General features: G+C 36.0%; 1 protein-coding gene across 2 annotated transcripts in view; it reads right to left on the minus strand.

Annotated features, from left to right (window-relative positions):
- Window positions 1-21,395, minus strand: part of ADK (adenosine kinase) — a 273,021-nt gene that overhangs the window by 197,741 nt on the left and 53,885 nt on the right. For both annotated transcript variants that reach the window (XM_005520516.2, XM_014250563.2), the window contains exon 4: window positions 4,273-4,351. In XM_005520516.2, coding sequence (XP_005520573.1) covers window positions 4,273-4,351 — 79 coding nt within the window. The remainder of the gene's footprint in view (window positions 1-4,272; window positions 4,352-21,395) is intronic.

The following is a 21,395-nucleotide window of genomic DNA, read 5'->3' on the forward strand; positions in this document are numbered from 1 at the left end:
CGATCTGCCATAGTTAGCCATCTTTATTTTACAAGTGAACAAATTTACATGAAAGAAGGATTAGAGTTGATAAGGAAAGCAGACTGGTAAGGAAGAAACAAGAGCAGGACAGTGAGTGAATACAGAATCAGAGCAACACGGATTTTTCTACTGTTTTTCTCTTTCCATACTACTTATTAATTTTCCTCTCAGTTTGTAATTTCTCTCACATTCTGTCTGCATTTTCTTCACTTCTCTCTGTCACCACTACTCTCCTAATAGGAATTAGTATTTCTGAAGCATAATTTGCTGTTAATTTAATCTCATTAAGGAATGACTAAACTGTTGTCTCATTTATTTTATCTTTCCATTTTTATGCCTGCTACTGTCATTTCTGGAATATATCAATCACTTCCCCCCCATCCCCTTTCATATCATGAGTCAAGCCATGATAATAATGATTCCCTAACTCTTTCCCGGATCACTTCAAACAACTTTAATATTCCAGAAAACCTAACTATAAAGAGCTTTAGTACTACCCTTCAATACTTTTACATTGTTTTGGGTACCCCCTTTCACCACTTGCAGGTATTTTTAAGAACTACTATGGTACTTACAAAAATGCTTGTGTAACACACTTTTGAAGAGAGTGATATTTCTGAGTTTCTGCCCCTTTGTCATTTATCTTCCATCCTCTCAACGTTTACTCCAACAGTCTTCTGTATTTCTGCTGTAACAGTTTTCCTTTGCTCTTTCCCTTCCTTTCCCAGAGGTTTCCCTCTAATGTATGATGTGACTCTGCGTCCACATTTCATTTTGTGGAAATATGTCTTCTCCATTGTACATTAGAAAAATTTCAACAAAAAGAAGTTTTTTCTACTGTCCTCATATGTCCAGACCTTTCTCTTTTTCTGATCCTGCTGAGATACCCTGTCCTACATAATGTCTGCTTTGGGCAGTTGACAGAGCCAACCTTCAGCTTTCTGATTTTCATGATGCTCTCCAACTATTATTCAGTCCTGCAGAGTGCCACACACTCTCCTTCTGCTCTGCTGCAAGACAACATTGAAAAAATACCAAGATTCCCGCTCGTACCTTGCCAGCCAAATTCCTCCTTCACGGCTGCACTTCACATCTTTCCTTTCTGTTAACATGCTAGGGAAAAAAAAATCTAACTCTGCTCTTCACAGCTTAACTGCAATCCTGGTTAATTCTTTGTAAACTTCTAAAATCTTCGCTTCCTTTATAGTTGATCCTGCTTTAAATTTTAGTTCCAAACCTCATGATTTAAACTTCATTTTCTTCCCAGTTTTCTTTGTAATTCAGAACTTCTTCCTTCCTACTGCCTCTTTCTGAGATTACCATCTCATATTTTTCACACATGACAAATAGAGTATTTCTAAGACTTTTTTTTCCTTTAACAAATTGGCTTACTCTACTCAGAAATGGAGAGAGAGCATTTCTTGAGTAGACAACGCTACCTTTGCAGGTACAAAGGAACTATCCAAAATATATGAGCACATGTAACAGATGATGATGTGCTCATACACCATAAGCAGATGATCATCATACACTATTTAAGCAAGCATCTGACAGGTTCATTTTCCTTTTTTAAACCCATTATATACTCTAAAGTTTCTCCACCCATTGCCTTTGGGTATTTTTGTTTCAACAGTGTTGCTTTTCTGACCCTTAAAGAGGGTCTATCTATCTGAAACAAACAAATCCATAACCTTGAGCTGCTTCCTAAGTTCTTCCTTTTTTAATCCAATAATTTTTTCTTGATTGCACCTTTCCTATTGCATTCCTTAGTAATATACTCTTCCCACTCAGAACTCAACTTTTAAAAAGCCATTTGCCAGACTTCAGGGCCCATTTGCTCATTTCCAAGCATTCTACTCACTTTCATTTCATTGTAGTCAGGTTTCCAAGGATGCCCCTCTTTAACATGTCATTATTTCTCACCAACTTTTACACAGTTGGATAAAACTCTTTTAGGCTTTATCTCTCATTTTATAGCACAATTTTTTTAGCTTTTCACATAATGTTAAGAAATTATTAAGAGCAGTATTCTTAGGATTTCTTCCCTACATCTTCTCACAGAGAATCCACATCCACTCTGAGTGTGGCTACCTCAGCACTGTGAACTTATTTATTGGTCCCTTACTTCTCAGTCACCAGATAAGCTTCCTGAAATTGTGTTTATTTCTCCCATTACTTTCAAAAAATTAATATATATTTAAGTTGACTCTCTCTAAGGTTACTTACACGCTGTTTCTCTCCAATAAGCCAATGATTATTGCTGCAAAAAGCCTTCCAGAATTTCTAATTTAATTTTTGGTGCATATTTCAACTGCTTTTTTTCTATCCTTGCGAGGTTTTTTTTTTTGCCTTCTGCTAAAGCTTACAGAATAACAGCTTCTTTCAAGATTTCCAGAATTCACTTTTCTTCCCTTTCTCTCACTCTTCCATCTCTTTTTTTCAAGTATTTTAGTGATGTTATGTTATTCACACACAACTGTTTAAGTTTCAATTGTATTTGAAACAGAAACGAGGAGATGACAAACCTTCTGGAGACAAATACAGTTCCAGATGGCAACTGGAGCTGAATGAGGCTCCCAGCTCTGAGCCAAGATAAAGGAAAAGTTCACTGAAAAAAACCTGATCAGTGTAAGAAAGGCACATTGACACAGAAATTCCTACATTTCACTCATTTAAATTTCATCTATTTCCTTGACTCTATATGGGTTCTGTATGCTTCATAGTATAATTAATGAACAATACCTGATAGATTAATGACAGTTAAAGAATGAAACACAGTTTACCAATAAATTAGCTAATGCCACAGAGGTCATTTCAAGGAGACATGGAATTAAAATCCTGTGCTCTTTGAACGCTTCAAGGTTTAGAAACTCTGAGTCTACCATGTACATTTGCTTCTAAACCTCCCCAATCTAAATGCAGCAACAGAAGCAGAATTTCACATCTCTCAACTAATAAAGAGTTCAGAACTCCCTACAAAGGGCTCACCTCTAATCAGCTGTCATGAAAAGGCACCACCTTTACACCATCGCCATAGGCCAAGCAACAGTGATAACTGACAGAAAATTATTCCAGTAACTTGAGCTCCACTGATGAAGAGATTTTTCAAAAGTATCAGAAGCAAACAATTGGCTTGACCCCATGGTTAAATAAAAACCTCAGAAAGCTGACTATATTTTAAAAACATAACCATTTCAGAATAACAACACTATATTAATAATCACATTAAATCACATGCAACTTTTTTTTTTAAATCCAAAATAGTTTAATGACATTTGGATTTTCAGAAAATGAAAACTTTAGCAAAGAAGCAACAACTATTTTGTAGAAAGGAGCAGTAATTACAACATTTTTTTCCCTTTTATGGGAGGGAGGGCAAGCTTTATTGTATTATAATTTTATTTCTTCTAAATGTGCATTTAATGCTATCTGGCAGTCAGTCTTAATTATATAGGGAGCCTCAAAGTTAATATGCCAGGATCATTAACAAGAAGGTCCTAAGTACCATTTGTGTATTTTTTAATATCATCTTTACATCTCTCATAATATGAAAATATACACGCAGATATATGCCTGAAAGTGTTGTGATGAAAAGCATACTTTAGTTATAGAAAACCTAATACACCTGAAACAAAATTCATCATTATTGTTGTTCATCACACCCATAAGCCAGAAACATCCCTGCTGTTAAAAGGAAGTTTTATGTTTCAGTCTTTTATGGACAAACTTTCAAGTTCTTACAGGATAAACATGGTTAGAATCACAGAATAATGCAGGCTAGATAGGACCTCTGTAGTTCTCCAGTCCAACACAACAGTTAAAGCAGAGACAGCCTCAAATTTGGATCTGCCTGACCAAAGAACTTGTCCTGGTATATTAAGAAAATCTCCAAGCACAAAGACTCAACAACTTCACTGTTTAACCACTGTCATTGTTCCTTTGCTCAGTGTAAGATTCCTAACTGCAGCAAGTGACCTTTTCCTTGCCTCTTCTCCTTCCAGCACATATCTTTGACAAAAGCTTTTCACTCCTGGTACACTGGAGATGTAGCTATAACCTCAGCAGAACACTTGTGAAAAGACTAAAGAGTAAAGACTACAAAACAAGCCACATACAACACTATCAGCATAGGCTGAGCAACAGAATCACAAGTAGCCACTCTGCAGTGCTCATGATGAAACTGACAACACAGAGCACATTCAAACAAAACACTTGGAATTATCAATAATTCTTTGCTAAGGAAGAACAAACCTGGGCCACTTTAACGGAATTTTGAGTTGAACCACCAGCATGATATTCTACTTTGAACTTTTTCACAAGTTCTTCAAATCTGTTAAGAAAAAGTAGAGAAAAAAGTTAAACTTTGCAATTTATTCTTTTTCCCAAAACAAGTCATGAAGATTAGATGACATCACATTACTTGAAAAAAAAGTCACATACATCAACGGTTAGATATACCACAAGCTGGAAACATTCATTTAGAGCTTGTCCAAATCACATTACAAAGTGTGACATCAAATGAACTATTCCCCTAAAAGTTGCAAGTAGAATAAACAATTGGGAGGAAAAAAATACCTGGAGCTTATGCTCCAGTTCACTGTTTGACTGCAATGAACTGTCAGATTGGTAAAATATATGCTTGAAGAAAAATTACATAAATTAAGATATTCAGATACTTATTCCACCTCATTAAATTTTACGTTCTGTTTCTAGCTTGAGAGAGGAGATTGAGGAGATCTGGTGCCTATTTCAAAATTAACCAAACCCAAACAATAGTGCTGTATTTTAAGATTTCATATGAAATAGTGTATTTTGACAGGTGAAGAACTCTGATGAAAAAATCTAGCAGTATGTGAGAAAACCTGCTAAGAGAAAAGGTATCTCCAGGTGAACTTTCAAGCCCTTCAAGCCATACTACTATGAAAATAAAGAATCCTCTATCAACGTTCAGTAGTATAATAGGTTTGAATGCTAAAACAAATATTTGAACTTTTAACAGAAGTATCTACCCTCATATTTCAGATCACATTTTCTGGTTATGATCCAGTGACTGTAAGGCACTGTTAGTTCTCTAGGATGTGTTATAGCTCTGATCAGTGGATACAACCACGCAAGAACAATCTCCTCTCTGCTCACAGGCTCTAGAAAAGGGAACTGGAATGAGGGACTTATGGAGACTGCAGGGAGGATATGCACAAATACTGCATCATGCCTTTAAATTCCAAGCACACTTCAAAATGAGTGGATTAAACAGCACTATTAGCAGCCTCAGAAGATGTTAGACTCAAAAGTACTCCTTCAGGCAAGTCAAAATGTTTACTGTAAACTTTGTTTGCAGATTTGAGGTTCAAAATTACTTCCATTACCCTAATTAATAGCATGCATTTGCCTTTAATGCCTATTAACTTTACCTTCACCAAACAAGGCTTGCCAGTTAGATGTATTCAAAATATATTCAAATACATTTTATTGTGTTTACCTTTAGCATCTTTTTAAGGAGTAACACATCTTTATTTCAATCACAGTGCAAGCTGAACGCTATCTACCAGCCCTACCCTTTCTCTCCTCCTCACAACCCCAATCTTCTTACATTATGTGAACAACAGCTTTGGGGATAGATTTGTCAAATAATGACTTGTTTGTTGAAAAGGTTTTTATTTTCAATACCATCTTATTAATAAGAGCATTTTTCTTTCTACAGTACTTTCCATTTAAAGTGTTTGAATAATGAGCTACTTACCCCTAGCGAACTACCAATGGGCAGACAATTAGAAAGAATCAAGAACTAAATTACTGCATATGCTTTTCACAGTTATCCACACTACTAATTATCCACCAGTTCTAAGTCAAGCAATTGAAACCTTAAATGATAGCAAGTAGCTGAAAGTGGGGAAAAAAAATAACAAAACCCAACAGGTCTCTTAACAATTGCTTTTCAAGCAAAGACAAACCATCATGAACCAATTAAGTATTTTGGCAATATTTTTTCTTTAATTTAATTGACATTTTGCCTTTTCACTCAATTTAAGTATGTACTGTGTAAGTCACATGGTTATTTTTGTATTCTTGCATATCTATAAGCATGTAAGTTGATATTTTAATTCTTTTACCTAAAGAAACTTCAGAAAGTTTCCATGTCCACATTATTTAATAGCATGTTAAACCTTGTAAACTCAGTATTCAGTTGAGCACCTATGTAAGCAGCTCTATGTCTAGGTAAGTATGTGTTTAAATAATTATCTTGTAGTTCAAATAAAGATTAAAAGAGACACTATCTGAATTTGAAGGAAAAAAAGTGGAAATTGCCATAAAATACAATCTGCGTTATAATTTCAAGGTGACAGCTATGTAATCTAATAAATAATCTGAACAAATTACTTAATACAATTACTTAATACAATAAGACAAATGATGGTTACACTATTTCAGACTGAACATAAAAACATGTAACTCCTTTTCTTCAAATTAAGATGGTGAATTTAACATCTCTAAATATCTGTTATATAAAACATAACAAGTCCATACAGCTGCAAGAAAAGTAAATTTTGCTGGTCATTTTCCATGACACATCAGAAGGACAATATAAATTCTGTTGGTTTAATCCACAAGAGCCCGAACTGCATCAAGAAAGACCTAAAAATTCAGAATGCTCATTGTTTTTTATCTCAAGATGAAAAGTCAGATGGACATCTTTCCGAATGTCAGCAGATGGCATGGGCAGCGTGGGAACACAGACTCTGTCACTGTGTGCTGCCTGCCTGACCTGCAAAGAGAAGACTCATTCCAGCATGCCTCAGAAACACGGGGCTTGCTTTTAGAAAACCCTGCCCTTGAGGGAAAGAGGTTCAACTATAGGAACTGCTCCAAGGCTCAGGAATGCTCAACAGAGCTGCTGTGTGTGCTTCAGACCTAAGCTGTTATCACACTTAGGATAATTCAAGAAAATTAGAACCTTATGAGCCTAATGGAATATTATTTTTGCTTCACGTTCTGTAGTTGCTGGTTTTTCTGCGTATTTCTAAGGTTGTTCTGTATCTGAGAACCGTGACCCTTTTCCTGACCTAGCAGCATACCATTACCTTAAATAACAGAATAATAAATCCCACAATCGGCACCATATAAAGGGGGCCCTATTTTTAGTACCATGAATTTGTCCACCACATTAAAGCGTATTTTAACAAAAGTAAGTTTGCATTTGCAGCAGCATATGTTTTCAGCTGTGATACTGCTGATCACCTATAGCACTGACCAAAGAGGATATGTTAAAATGTTTTGTTCAGTTACAGTAAAGGCAATAACAGTTCTGTCAGTGGCTTTTTTTTCCCTTCTTCAAAAGAGAATGTACTCCTAATTGAACTTGATACTGAAAGGTGAGGCTGTTCACTAGCCTCCCTTTTGACAGAATTAATGGCTATTAAAAAAAAAATTATAAGGTGGCAGTAGAAGAAGCTATTACACAAAAGAACACAAACAAGAATGAGAATATAATCTGCCTTTTTGTTTTTCATTTTTCTTATTAACAAAATACACCTCCTTACTTTACAGGAGGTGGAGGCTGATTTTTAGAAGGCACAGTCTCTTCTTACATATGCCATACCATTACCTCGAACTGGAGACAGCTGCTAGAATTTCCCCCCAGTAACTATCATGGCTGACAACTGCACCCCCGTTTGACTCTCAGACCATTCATAACCCGAGCATCACTAGTCACTTTCTCTGTGTGCTCCTACTAAACTGTGTGTAAACCTTACACTGTTCCTTCTCATAGTACCTCTTAAAAAGCATGATTTACTGTACTGTAGAGAAAAATGCACTCGCTGTAGTATCTAATCCCTTCAGACACCTGCAAAGATCATCTGTGTCAGCTACCCCTCTGACCAGCTCTTGCCTCACCCCAGCTCTCCCACAGCCCCTTCTCAGTCAATGCAAGCAGAAGTCATTTTTCCACATTTTCAAGGCCCTGCAAAGTGTTATGCACTGAACATACCATCCTTCATTCGGTACATTCAGATTTACAACAGCCTCTGGGCACAAAGCTGTCAACAAAAATAGCTTTTCTCTCACTAACCCATGATATCATCCAATGTCCAGCTACTAGAATTTTCTATGACTATTAGCAAAACTACTTTAAATCTTCCTTCAAACTATCTTTCACCATAATGTCATAAAAAAGTCATCAGCAAGGCTGTGTGATTTCCTGAGGCTACACTCCAGCCTAATAACTGGCAATCCTCTTGTGGATCAATACCTGTCTCTGGTAAGTTGCTTTATACACAGAATCTGAGGGTTTTGGAGCTGGGACTGTCTTCTTGTTACACAGCAACAGACACACTCATGTATGGCTCACCATGGTTCCAAAATCAAACTGACAAGAAAAATAAGCACATAAAACATTCCCTACAACCAAAAGCAGACAACATAAGGCAGTGGAGCTACACTATGGAAAATTAAAGCAATTCAAGTAATGCCGTTAAGTTTTATGACATAATTTATATTAAACTACAAAAAACCTTTTTTGAAGAGTAAAATAGCCACAGAATACCAGTCTTACTTTGAGAGTGCACCAGAAAAATCATTCCTGATGCATATGTCAGAAGCTACTTATCTGCAAGAAATAGAAAAAAGTAATCTCTTGTTTTTCAGCAGGATATGTTGCCCTGGATATCTTTTGATATATCTGCTTATTACCTAAGATGTACTCAATAGCACACATCAGCAGGAGCTACACATAAAAAAATCACCTGCCAAAAGCAGCTAGAGAGGAGAGAAAGTAATTTTTGCCCTTTTGAATGCCAGATAACCAGATAATGACAGCCTGAATGCAAGACAAAAATCAGGTTATTTCATATAATAAGTATTTTCAGTGGACTGTATTTTTGTTTGGTGTTAGAAAAATCTTCAAAACCACTAAGATGGAAACCTCTTAAATAATCAATAAAAGGTTGCCAGCTGCACGTAGGTCTATAACTCCTTTTCTTTAAAGGAATGTTGGGGCTGGGGATGCAGCCATTGTTGATGCCTCCAAGAGAGAGTAGTAGAAAGGGACTTGGTATGTTTATAAGGTATTGGATGAATTTTAATTAGATTTTAATTAAAAATCATAATTAATGGTGATTCTGACACCTTTGCCAGATATTTATTTTTACTGGCAAGAAGCAGTCATATTAAGACATGGCAATAGCTTTAAATGTTCAGCTGTGAGGAGAACCAGACTAATACACTGACAGTTAGATGTTTGATCCTTTTAATTGCATTTTTTTAAAATCTACTTAAATCTTCAAATTAAGTAACCTGTGTCAAATTGCCTATGAAATCACTCCATAAATTAAAGAAGAAAGTATGTAAGAGAGTGAGAACCATATTTTATAACCCGCTTTAATAATACTAAAAGCTCAGTAAAACTACAAGAACAACACCAAATATTATTCCAATTTTTAAGGAAACCCTCAAGGAATAAACCAACACAAACAACGAAATAATGCCAAACCTGCATCCTGATTGTTTTGCAGGGCATGGCAGAAGTAGTTATGCATACATCTGGACAAGCCTGTCATCTGTCACATTCTCGGTTTCATCACAGCCTGGGCCAGTGCCAGAACAATGCAGGCAGCCACACCACCAGGCAGATGGGGCACATGTTGTTGAAAGACAGCCTTCCCTGGTCAGTGTTTGCAGGCAAGCCGAAGCCCTCATAATTTCATCCTAAGAAAAATCTAATTTACATTTAAGATAAAGGTCTACTCTTGAGATTAAAACAATTAAATTAGAGAGTATTATTTTTAAACAGAAGTAGAAGGGAGAATATTTTAGAATTAATTCTGTGGGTAAAAAGAAAAGCAATTCATATTTTTAAACTCTAAATAGTGTACCTAATTTCTCTACTTAAATTGTATGACTTGGTGTTTGAAGTTCATACCCTAGAAAGAACAGTTACATACATGAACAATTTCATCCCTCCTCTTTGAGATATAACAAGATTGAGATACAGATATAATTGGTTGCTCTTACTTAAAATTGAACCTGAAAGAGCAAAAATCCCCCTTTGAAATGAGGTACAATCACAGAGGTACATGAGAAAACTTCGTAACAGCTGGTTAGCAATGACTGACTTTATGCAGAGCTAGTTCTTATTAGCTTGGCACAGAATTAAAGAGCTTGGGAATGGGTAGGGGAGTAAAGGGGAAGAATGAAGCAAGCTAAGAAGGAAGTATTGCAGACAGGGCAGCACCATAGACATATAACACAACAGAAAGCTAAATTTGTTAGGAATAGGACTGCCACAATTGAATAGAGCAGATCATCATAGTTTTCTCCTTTATTTACTAAAGTTCACGGAACGGTGACTCTTCATGGAAGCATTTACTGCTGCAAACTAGAATTTCACTTGAAGTATTTTCCTAATCACCTCATCCAAACAAACACCAAATGAAAAAAGCCAGTAATTCCAACCAGGTTAGGATTATGAGTACCAAATGTTAATATATGAAAGAAGAAAAAGATACATAGGCAAATTGCAAGATTCATAGCTTTGAAATATTTTACCACAAATGTTAGTGAGGTTGAAAAAAATGCACTTAAATGTCAGTTTGATAAAAGCCAAAAGAACATTTTCCACATGTGTTTGCATTTAGGCATATTGAAACAAGATGGAAGAAGTAACAGTCATTCAAATGTAAGGTTAAAACATCAGCTCTTAAGATCATGATTTAAAGAAATTTCTCAAAGTTTTTTTGTTTTTTTCCAGCAGACGCAAATTTATGCAAGTGTTCTTGAAAGACCCCCCTCATTCCAGATTATCTGGCTATCTTCCTCCTCATTATCTCAAAAATATGTATGATTACAGTCAGAAGTATCAGCCACAAAGCAAGTTTTTCTGTTGATACTCTACAACGATGTAGGAAATTGAAAACAAACAAACAAACCCCATAACCCCCCCACACTATACCACTAGATTATTAAAAGATCACATTTCTGATTCTGTCTCTAAACACTATAAATACATACACTATAGATACACAGAGCACCTTTTCAGACCTTAAAATTTGCGTATAATATGCAATTACTATAACATTCCTCCTTCTACTAAATTTCTATTCAAAATATTTTAAGAAGTTTCATATAAGGGCAGTCATCAAGAGCACTATTAATAAAGAAATTCTGTCAGTTCAGTAATTCACAACTGCATGCCTTCCTCCCACTGTCTTTTTAAAGGAAGATCTTCCAAAACAACAGCCAAGACTCAAAACATTTTGTGGATACATTTAGGGATTTTCACCACAGTATTTGTTGCAAAACACCATAGGCAGAAACAGCTCTCTGCCCTAATGCATAGCCAGTAAGAATCACAATTGCAGGCAGGGAAAAGAATGTAGCATTTACCTTCTCCATCCTTGCATGCACCAAAGTCTGTTCTGGAGCACTAAGCAACAAGGTCATTTCCTTTGTTATTTCTCAGCAGCATTACACTTACACTTGCTCCTGATGTTCCCAGTATACATCTGGCAGCTTGTGTACAAAAATACTACTTCTAAAAAAACGATGTCATTTTCTCTTTGCTTCTCAGATGTAGCATGGGAAGAATATATGCTTTATGAGACCTACCGGTAAATTTTTTGTGTCCAAATTTACTTGCTAACTAAACAGTGAAAGGGCAAGTTATTTATCACATTACAAAGTAGTGAACTTAATCCTTCTACCATCAGTACCTTTGATCTACAATAAAAATGCAGGAACAAAAACAACACTAACTGGTTTTGAAAGTAAGACTAGATTTACAAAATTAAAAGCAAATTAGAGATCATAATCCTAATTATGCAGCAAATATAAGAGACTGCAATAGATGCTCCCCACTTGGCACAGTAAAGACCAGGTGTTAACTGTCAATAAACCTTTAGTGAATGCTAATTGAAACTGCTGTTTCACAAGCATCAACTTACTCCAGCTCACATCAAAGTGAAAATTTGTTTAACTTAATAAAGTATTTGCCAAGAATATTTTACTATTAAGAGTATTTAGCCATCAAGAGATCTTAGACAATATCTACAATTTTGATTATCTAAAGCTGTAGCACAAATCATATTAAACTGTAAAGAACTGACGAAAAAAATTCCCAGAAAAATCCATAGGTGCACTCACACATGGCAGACAGAAACGTTCTACTACAAAAATTTTACAGTTTGTACTTTTCTCTGTAAATACACAAAAATTGCAAAAAATGCATTCGGTGCAAAGTTTGGGTTCTGACTCAGAGCCAGTAAGATACTAGAAAGTTTTGCAGAGCTGTTTCAAAACCAAATTATAAACTAATTGTTTCCATGCATCACTCAGATCAAGAAACTTTTAATTTAAATAATATTCTCTATTAAAACGAAGCCAAAGACAATGGTGACAGTTGTTAACCACAATCTAAACAAATTTTTTTGCATTACAATAATATAAATGGTTCATGTCAATGCAACTACACTGCTAAAATATCCATTTTTCTTCAACCCTTGTGCCATTTTCAATTCTTTAAATTAGTAGCCAGTTGGTACATTTAAACCACGAAAACATTAAAAATAGATCAGGAGATATAAGTAGACCAAGAATACAGTATGCATCCACTCTAAGCTCCTACTAACATGCAGTGAACTGTAATCATTTTCCTCATGAACAAATAATGAGTGCATAAAACCCTGCTTTGAGCACAACAATCACTAAATACCGAGAGATATTTCATGTTTACGTCTCTTTATCCTCTCTGTTTCTCACTACAGCTCTGTCTTCAATATACATTAAGACAGTCACCTACTGATAGTTGGGAAAACCTTCCATGCTACTGCAGTTAAACCGACTCTGATACTTACACATGCTTATTTATAGGTTTCTCAACTGTTTTGACCCCAACACTCCCGTCCACAGTGTAGATATTTGCCAAATTTCAAAAATATATATTTATCTTGACTAACCCAGTCCAAGCCTTGTGGGTTAATGAGGAGCAGCACACACTAGTAATGTCAGAATCACTACACTGGATTGGTTTAAAGCATTTTGTAGAGTGACCACAGCAGTAAGAGAAGATGGGTTAAAACAACATACATTGAAGGGTCAACATCTGTTAATAATGCAAAAGTATTTCTCTCAATAAGGTAAGATAAAATATTCTATCTCATTTATAAAGTAATATAAATTAATATAAATTCTATCTCCATGTATAAATCAAGAGGAAACCCAAATAGCTAAATAACCAATGGAGAGCAAAATTATTAGCTCCAAAGGAAACATCCTTTTGTCAAAAAGAAAGGAATCTTCAGGTGTGTAATTCACTTTACAAGAGGAAGATGTATAACCAAAATAAGACAACTGTACAGATGGTAAGTGGCATTTAGAAGTACCAACGGTGACAAAAGACTCGATAATCAAGCTATTCTTTAAATCATTCCCTTATAGAATAGGGTTTGGGAGTCTTTTTTATCCTGTTTTTCAACAGTTTGCCCTAAACATTTACGCTTTTTCAAACAAATGAATCATCTGCACTACCAATGTCTGGAATCCAAATAATATGAAAACAAAGCAACCAGCTCAACAGCTTTGATTTGTTACTCTTAATATTAAGTTTTTTTACTGGAGTGTTGATATTTTCATCTCCAAAACAAAGCCTCCCATTCTGTATCAACAGAAAACCTTCAAACCTTGAGGGAAGAAGTTGAAGGAGAGACTACAAATTGCACAGAGAAAAGTAAAAAAAAAAAATTAAATACAGTTTTCAGTAGGAAGAAAAGCAAAGATGCTGGTTAATCCTTAAAAATTATGCATAATGTTAATGAATTTGGAGTTCTCTCAAAGTCACAAGCTTTTTATAGTGCTCCTCTACTTAGGAATCTTTTCAGGAGATTCCTCTGGAACTAGTTAACACATTCAAATTTTAGGAAGTGTATGATGTTCTGAATTAGGAAGCAACTATATTTTCCTCTCTATCTCTAAAAGGTGACTCTTTTCAATTAACCTTCTTCCTCAAAAACGTTCCACTATTATACCATTACCAGGCTCTTCCCAAGTCTTCTAGTTTTTGAGATTTTCATATACATGATAATACAATAATAATAATAGTGAGTGCATGTTTATTCTTACAGGGAGATTAGTCTCCATTTCAGCACATTTTCTAGCTGAAGTTTTAGTTACTTGACAGAGTATCTCCTGCAGAGATTAGCCTATTATTATTTGCTACAGACCCTCTCTGAAAGCAAGCCCATTTTCTCCAGATGACTCATTAACAAGCACGACAGAATGAAGTGTTCCAGCCTGAAATGCCAACAGCTAAAAATAACTCATCCCACAGCCTATGACAATTCAGTCCATCTCTTCACTCCATAGGCATAATCTCAGAGGGTCACCTTTTGGGGGGGAATGAGCATATGCAATGAACTGGGGAGGGCAGAGCAAGGCACAGGGGCACCAACCTAACAGAACAAAGAAAGAAAATCACAAGTTACAGCAGAGCTACAACGGGATAGTACTGCAGAAGTCATTTCAAAAATCAGTGTTCCAAACAGCACTTAAAAGGCTAATTTCACAGCAGAACAATTCATGGGCTGAAAGGAAAAATACAAATATTTGACGCAAATAAGACAACCCTGAGTCTTCCTCTAAAAAATGTAATTTTGACTTCCCCTGTCTGCATGCACCCTGCCACTACAACACTAACAAGGTATGTTAAGTGACACCCTGTGTTACTCTTCATGCTCTTATTAAGAAGCTTATGGTCAGCTGTCAAGTTGCACAGAATCCCACCAGCTCTTTTGCTGAACAGTCTTTCTAAAAAGACAGCATTTTGTCATAGGCGATGCGCATTAAGGAATTTTCCTCCACTCCCAAGAAGGCTGCAATGAAGGAAGAAGAAACTTACCCTCTTACCCGTAGGCCTACAAAAAAAATTAAACTCTCTTTATGAAGTACAGAAATACATTATGGACCGTGAAATCATCAACTAGCTTATGTCAGAGAAAACCTTTAAAGGTCACCTAGTTCAAGCCCCCTGCAATAAACACTGGTATCTTTACCTAGATCAGGTTGCTCAGACCCCTGTCCAACTTCCCCTTGAACGTACGGAAGGATGTGTCCCTTCTCCTGACCCCTTCCAACAGGTGTGTGTCTTTCCTGTGCTGAGGACCCCAGAACTGGATGCACACTCCAGGTGAGGTCTCACAAGGGCAGAGAATCAGGGCAGAACCCTCCCCCTCCTTGACCTGCTGGCCACACTGCTTTCGAGGCAGCCCAGGATGCTGTTGGCTTCCTGCGCTGTGTGCCCTCCATGGCCGGCTCATGGTCAGCTTTCCATCTTCTGGTGATCCAAAGTCGTCTTTGTCAGGGCTGCTCCCATCCCCTTCAGCCCCAGCCTGTATGGATAGCAAGGGTTACCCTGACCCAGGTGCAGGACCCTCATCAGGCTCACATGGGCCCACTTCCTGACACAGAAAATCCCACGTGGGAACTCAGCAGCCACACACCAGTGGAAGTTTTCTTTGTCTGGAAAGGCACTGAAACAAAACACCTGTGCATAACTACCTGGTAATTAGCTGTCTCACAGTTACCAGTAATTTAACAGTAACATTTTCTTCACTAACCAATTCTTAAGAAAATATTTTTTTAAAATGGAGTTTAATGAAGAAACAAATTGTCTAGGAATAACATGGACAGCTGAACAATGACTCTTCAACACAAATACTTAGTAATGCTTGCTGTATTTCACAGTCCTTCCCTCTAGTCTCAAATACTAGTAATTAAGCCTTTGAACTGACTGGATGTGACCCTAACTACGTTATTACATAAAATCAAGCAGAGAAACATGAGCCACTTCAGCTGTTTTAAGCAGCCTTCAGCACCATTGCACACCATTTGTTATTGAGAATACTTGGGTGTATTACACCAGTGTTCATGTGGCTGAACCCCTTGCAAAACCACATTTGCTCCTGTGCCCAAGGCTGGCTGGTGTTTGCCACACTACAGCAATAGCACCCAACTCAAACACATTTCAAATGTAGTTTTTGGTGGCCTTGTGAGATGATCCACAGGGAGCATTATTGAGTAGAGGGCTTAAAGACAGGGTCACTGCAGATGGTGGGGGACTCCCCTGTAACCTTGAATATGTCACTCTGTTCACAGGCAAAGTCCATCTTTTTCTAGCAGAAACTCCTTAGTTGTGGCATAGGAAGAATGTCTCAACTGGTGCAAGACTATTTCCCTCTCTAATTTTTATTCATTAATTCTGCAAGAACAGTGAAAGTATAAAAGCCTCCGTACAAATACTTCCTGACGTTAGAGAATACAAAAAAAGGACGCTGAAAAAACATGTTTATCCTCTCTCTAGGTAAGAATGACTGAAGGTTTTCTGCAACAGAACTATTATTTGTATCAAGACCGTATACAAGCCAGTAGCAATAGAAACATATCAAAAACCAAGTTGAACCAATGTAACTTCCATTTTCTCACTCTGTATGTCATATAATCCTTGAAGTACGGTGAATTAAGACCAACAATTAAACCAATTTTGTATATTTTATTTAAATCCTTAAAAATCTAGCCTTTTAAAAACATGTTCTTAACATGTTATATTAAAAGTCACAGTCAAATAATAAATTCAAAATCAGAATCTTCAGTTTTAATAAGTAGTTTGATATCATGGTGAACTCTAATTTGTTTGCTTTTCCTAGTGGGTAGGAACAAAGCAGCTTTGAATCACAAACAATTCCCTGCAGTCAGTAAAACTCATGAGGTATTAATTTACAGTTTCATCTGTGATCAGTTAAACTGAATGTGAAATCTTAAACATCTTTTTAAAAAACACCACAAATAGCTCAATAAGATATTTTTTCAACAGTGCTTTAACAAAAACCATACATTATTAACTACTATTGTCAAAACAGAGCCAAATGCAAGTTTTATTTAAAGCTTATATTCTAGTAACTAAACAATCATGAATACCATCCTTCAATAATATTTAAGAAGCTGATACAGAGGTAACCAATATAGTCTTCAAAAATCACTTTACTAACTTTTAGCTCATACAAGAATAATAATAAAAGCTGAAGTAATATTAAAAATGAAAAACCCCAATTATCAGAAAGAAGTATGCATGTGTGCATATATATAAAACACATTGTATATATGTGTGCACATATTTAGATCACAATAGACAAGGAAGAAGAATCATGTGTGAAAATTAGAAAAGTTACACTGAAGACCAGAAATCAATCTTCCTCAAAATTCTTCAATTCTGCTGTCCAGGAACCTGTACAATTTTCACTCTTTCTCTTTTCATTCATATGCACATATCCCACCTCCCACAGTGTATGATGCTCTATGCACAAGGACATCTTATCACTTCAGAATCACCTTCCGTTTCATAGTGTGCTCTCGACAGTTCTACATAAGAAATAGTGTATGATCATATTGTCAAAGACCACTAGCATGGAGATACACACTTGTTATCAAGACTGAAGAATTTAAGACAATCACACTGCTGACAGCTACTGTCACCTTAGTGGAGAAGGCAAGAACTGCCTGTATAAATGTGGATGGTCAGTTTTAGTGTAAAACAAGGCAAAGTACTTCAAATCACTTTCAGGGATAATGAGGAGGCACATCCACACTGAAAATATCCCCAAAAGTAAACCCTTGTGTGTCATATATAATCATCACCTTATCACTGAATTGATACTATTTGTTAACTTATAGAAAGAACAAGTACATCCACAAAATGAAAATAAAGATATTGCCAAAAAAGATACATCCTGAAGACATGAAGTATTTAATATTCAGATGTTTCAAAGACCTTTGTTTACCACCTTTTTCAGTTTTAGATCTTACAACACAAAGATCGGGCCTAGCTGGCAAAGATTATTAATCTAAATCAAGTCTGAGCAAACTGAAGAGCTCTAAAAGGCTGACCTGAAAATCTGGAAAAAATGAACTGAAGCGGCTGTTCATCTGAACACATGATTATTTTAATATGCTTTACATTTATAGGACAGGAAAATGCAGCAGAAATGGCAATGACAATCAAGGCATCACATACAAACCTCAAATTAAGATTTTAGAACATAAGTAACTCTATTTCCTTGAGCCCTTATTGCAAACCATCCAGATTTAAGAATTTAATGCACGCATGTTATCAGCAGGAATCTTGAACACGGACAAACCAAGAGCTTACACAGCGAAAGAAAATAAGTCCTGGTCATTATTTTTTTTGTTCCTGAACAGGCAGAATCACAAAAAAGTATTTTTTCAAATCCCCCTTTTTGCAAACATGCATGTTATCCATAACAGCAGGCCTGAGGATAGGAACCATTATCCATGTGTTCTCTTATTCCTGTTTTTGAGTAATGGTTTCCAAAATATTTTTCCCACTCTAACTGTCATCCTGCTTTTTTCTCCAGCAAAGATCCATGAGAACTTATCATGCTGTTCTCTGAGCAAGAAAATTTAACTTCATTTATTATTCAATTTAATTCCTACCTAGTATTTTATCAAATACCTGTTCAACTCCCTTATTCCCCTTCAACTGGTTCTGAGAGGCACAGAGGTTCAAGGGATCTCATCTGCAGACCTTGTTTTGTTAGCTGGGTAGTTTCTTCTATGGAGAAGAATTTTCTATTTGTCTGGTTAATGTCTGAGAGCCGTTTTGGAAACCATATTAGCTCTGTGTGGCCTTGTACTGTTCAAGGGAACTGCACCCTGCAACTCAAACTTTTAGAGAGTCCAGGTGACAGATTTCAGTCATTCCTAGGCCCTGCACAAGGAGAGGGAAAAGAGCATGCAGAGAGTTCCTTGCACACATGTCTGTCTCATTGGTAAGGGCAGCAAATAGGTTAAACTCCTATGAAGTGTTATATATGGATAAAGCCTTTAAAAGTCTGAGCAGATTTTATACATTTAATTTATGACTAATCATTTGAATAACATTAGAAGTGAGCCAACTGCCTGTATTAGATAATTAGGTATAACATTCAGAAGAAGCACCATGATCTGCTTAAATCTATTATATTATCAATGGTTTCAGCTCATAACAATAATCTGTTCACAAAGAACTAGTTTCAGTTATACTTCCCTCAGGAAAAATTAAATCTTCTGCAACACATTATTGATAAGAAAGTATTTATGTACACTGTTTGGCCTAGTGACTTCCTTTATTTCCCTCTATTTGAATGCACCAATTTTTTGGTTAATACAGTAAATCTGTTGTATTAAATCTGAACCTGATTAATGATGCACTATATCAAGCTAAGTAGAATTCAATTAGTGTATAATTGATTAGTGTGTAATTGGAGCAGAGCTCTAGATTTACCAACATTAATTAGGATAGCTTATTACAGATAATTTATGTTATCATAATATAGAACAGAAAATAGAAGTACTTGATTTATCAAGAAAGCTTAACTTAAGATCAGGTGGACATCCTCACAGATTAGAGAGCATACAAACTAATGCCTGCAGAGTTCTTCAAGACACGTAAATCCTAACAAGCTAAGTCTTTTAAAGAAAGTTAAATTGATTAACCTTTTACCCTGGATTTCCTAAGCAATTAGACTGTTCATACTAATTTACTATAATAGACCATTCTAACAGAAGAGGACACATCTACAAAGATACTACAATTAAACATCAAATCCTTTCAGTGAGTACACAATTATGCCAGACTGAGAACAGAAGGATGATTATTACTCTCAAAAATTAAGAACAAACCAAAATTCACCCCAAAAAAACCAAAACACCCTAAAGGTTAAAGTGTATGAAACATATTCATTTATTAGAGCAGCAGATGGAAATACACAGCAGCAACTCAGCTACCAGACCTCATCCATATTTGCTTAAAACTCCTTTGGATGGTAACTCCAGTCTAGACAGAGGGAAGAACTGCACATTCCCCTGAGTACACTGCCACAGTAATTATGTTCATTATCTTGCATGCTAACAACAAAGATATAATAATTATCAGTGAATAATTCATACATTGTCAGGTCCCTCTATGATGTTCATTACTAATGGCACTACTCACAATGCAAGTTAGAATGCAATTTTTTAAAAGATGCATTTACTATATCAACAAAATCTTGAAGTAATTTTTACCTTCTTGGCTGTTAACAAATTTAGCATCCAGTGAAAATATGGGTGGTTTTAAATAATTAAGCAAGAAACGTAGAACAGCCAATGGGCAAGTTCACAAGTAAAAGTTAAAAAAATACTTTTAGTAAGACCTTAACACTTTTTATTGTAACTTAACAACAAAAGAAGAGTCAAAAAGCTTTAAGAACAATCATTGGTTCTCTCCATCCCCTCTCCCAACACTTGTTTCATTCACTACCAAAATTAAAACATCTTACCACTATTTTTATCTAAATAAAGTATTTTTAGCAAAATACTTGCCATCTTTCTCAAAGAATCTAAACAAGTATCAAATTTAAGCACACACATTAACATAACTGACTTACTTGCCTACTATAATCGATAATTACAGCACTTTTTCATTATTGAAACTAAATTCAGTCTCAATATCTACTATTTTGCCTCCCATTTCCACTTGCTTTTATAAATTTCTTTTATTGTATCTGCTGAACTTTGCTTGGAAAAGTTGAAATTAGTGCACCTTGATCTTTTCGAAAAACAGTTTCAGGTTTAGAACTGCCGTAACTTGTCTGACAACACACATATACAACTGAATTGTCTGAGTCAATGTATTTATCTTCAATAACCTGAACACAGTAAGGTACTAAATGCCATTCTTCATTTTTTTCCCACCCCTGCTCTCAAATTCCGTACTGGTCCCTCCAAAATATTTCTACAGGCTAACAGGTAATCTAATTACACACATTATTTACTCACACAGCTTAGCACCAGTGCTTCTCCCTGCATATACAAGGTATTAAAACTATAGTGAAACACTACAGGAATAACCACAATTGGTCATAATGTTCTGATTTAGTTTTTGCACGCTTAGGAAAATCAATTCACACTAAACAAACACAAAATCAGTTTTCTGTTGAAGATAATAATGAATTAGCCCATGTCAAAAATATGACTTTGGCAAAGTCAAACACCAGAATGATGAAACTGATATGAAGCTAATTCAAAGCACATGCATCACCAGTACCCTTCAGCACCAAAAAAATATTTAGCAGAAATAGTTGGTTCTCAGGTTCCCCTTGCACATTTCCATGACCATTAACAGAGGATGCCAGGTAGCCCAGCCCTAGGAAACCTCAGGCTTCAGTAAGGCACAGCACTAATCATGGCACAAGTCCCCTGTACCACAGGGCACCTTCACAAAGCCGGGTCTATGCTCAGCAGCAGTAAGAATCCAAGACAAATAAGTAAAAGCTCAGTACAAAGACATTCAAATT

The sequence above is a fragment of the Pseudopodoces humilis genome, chromosome 9, assembly GCF_049639895.1.
Source record: "Pseudopodoces humilis isolate 2021_Gansu_Grassland_sample_001 chromosome 9, ASM4963989v1, whole genome shotgun sequence".
NCBI lineage: Eukaryota > Metazoa > Chordata > Aves > Passeriformes > Paridae > Pseudopodoces > Pseudopodoces humilis.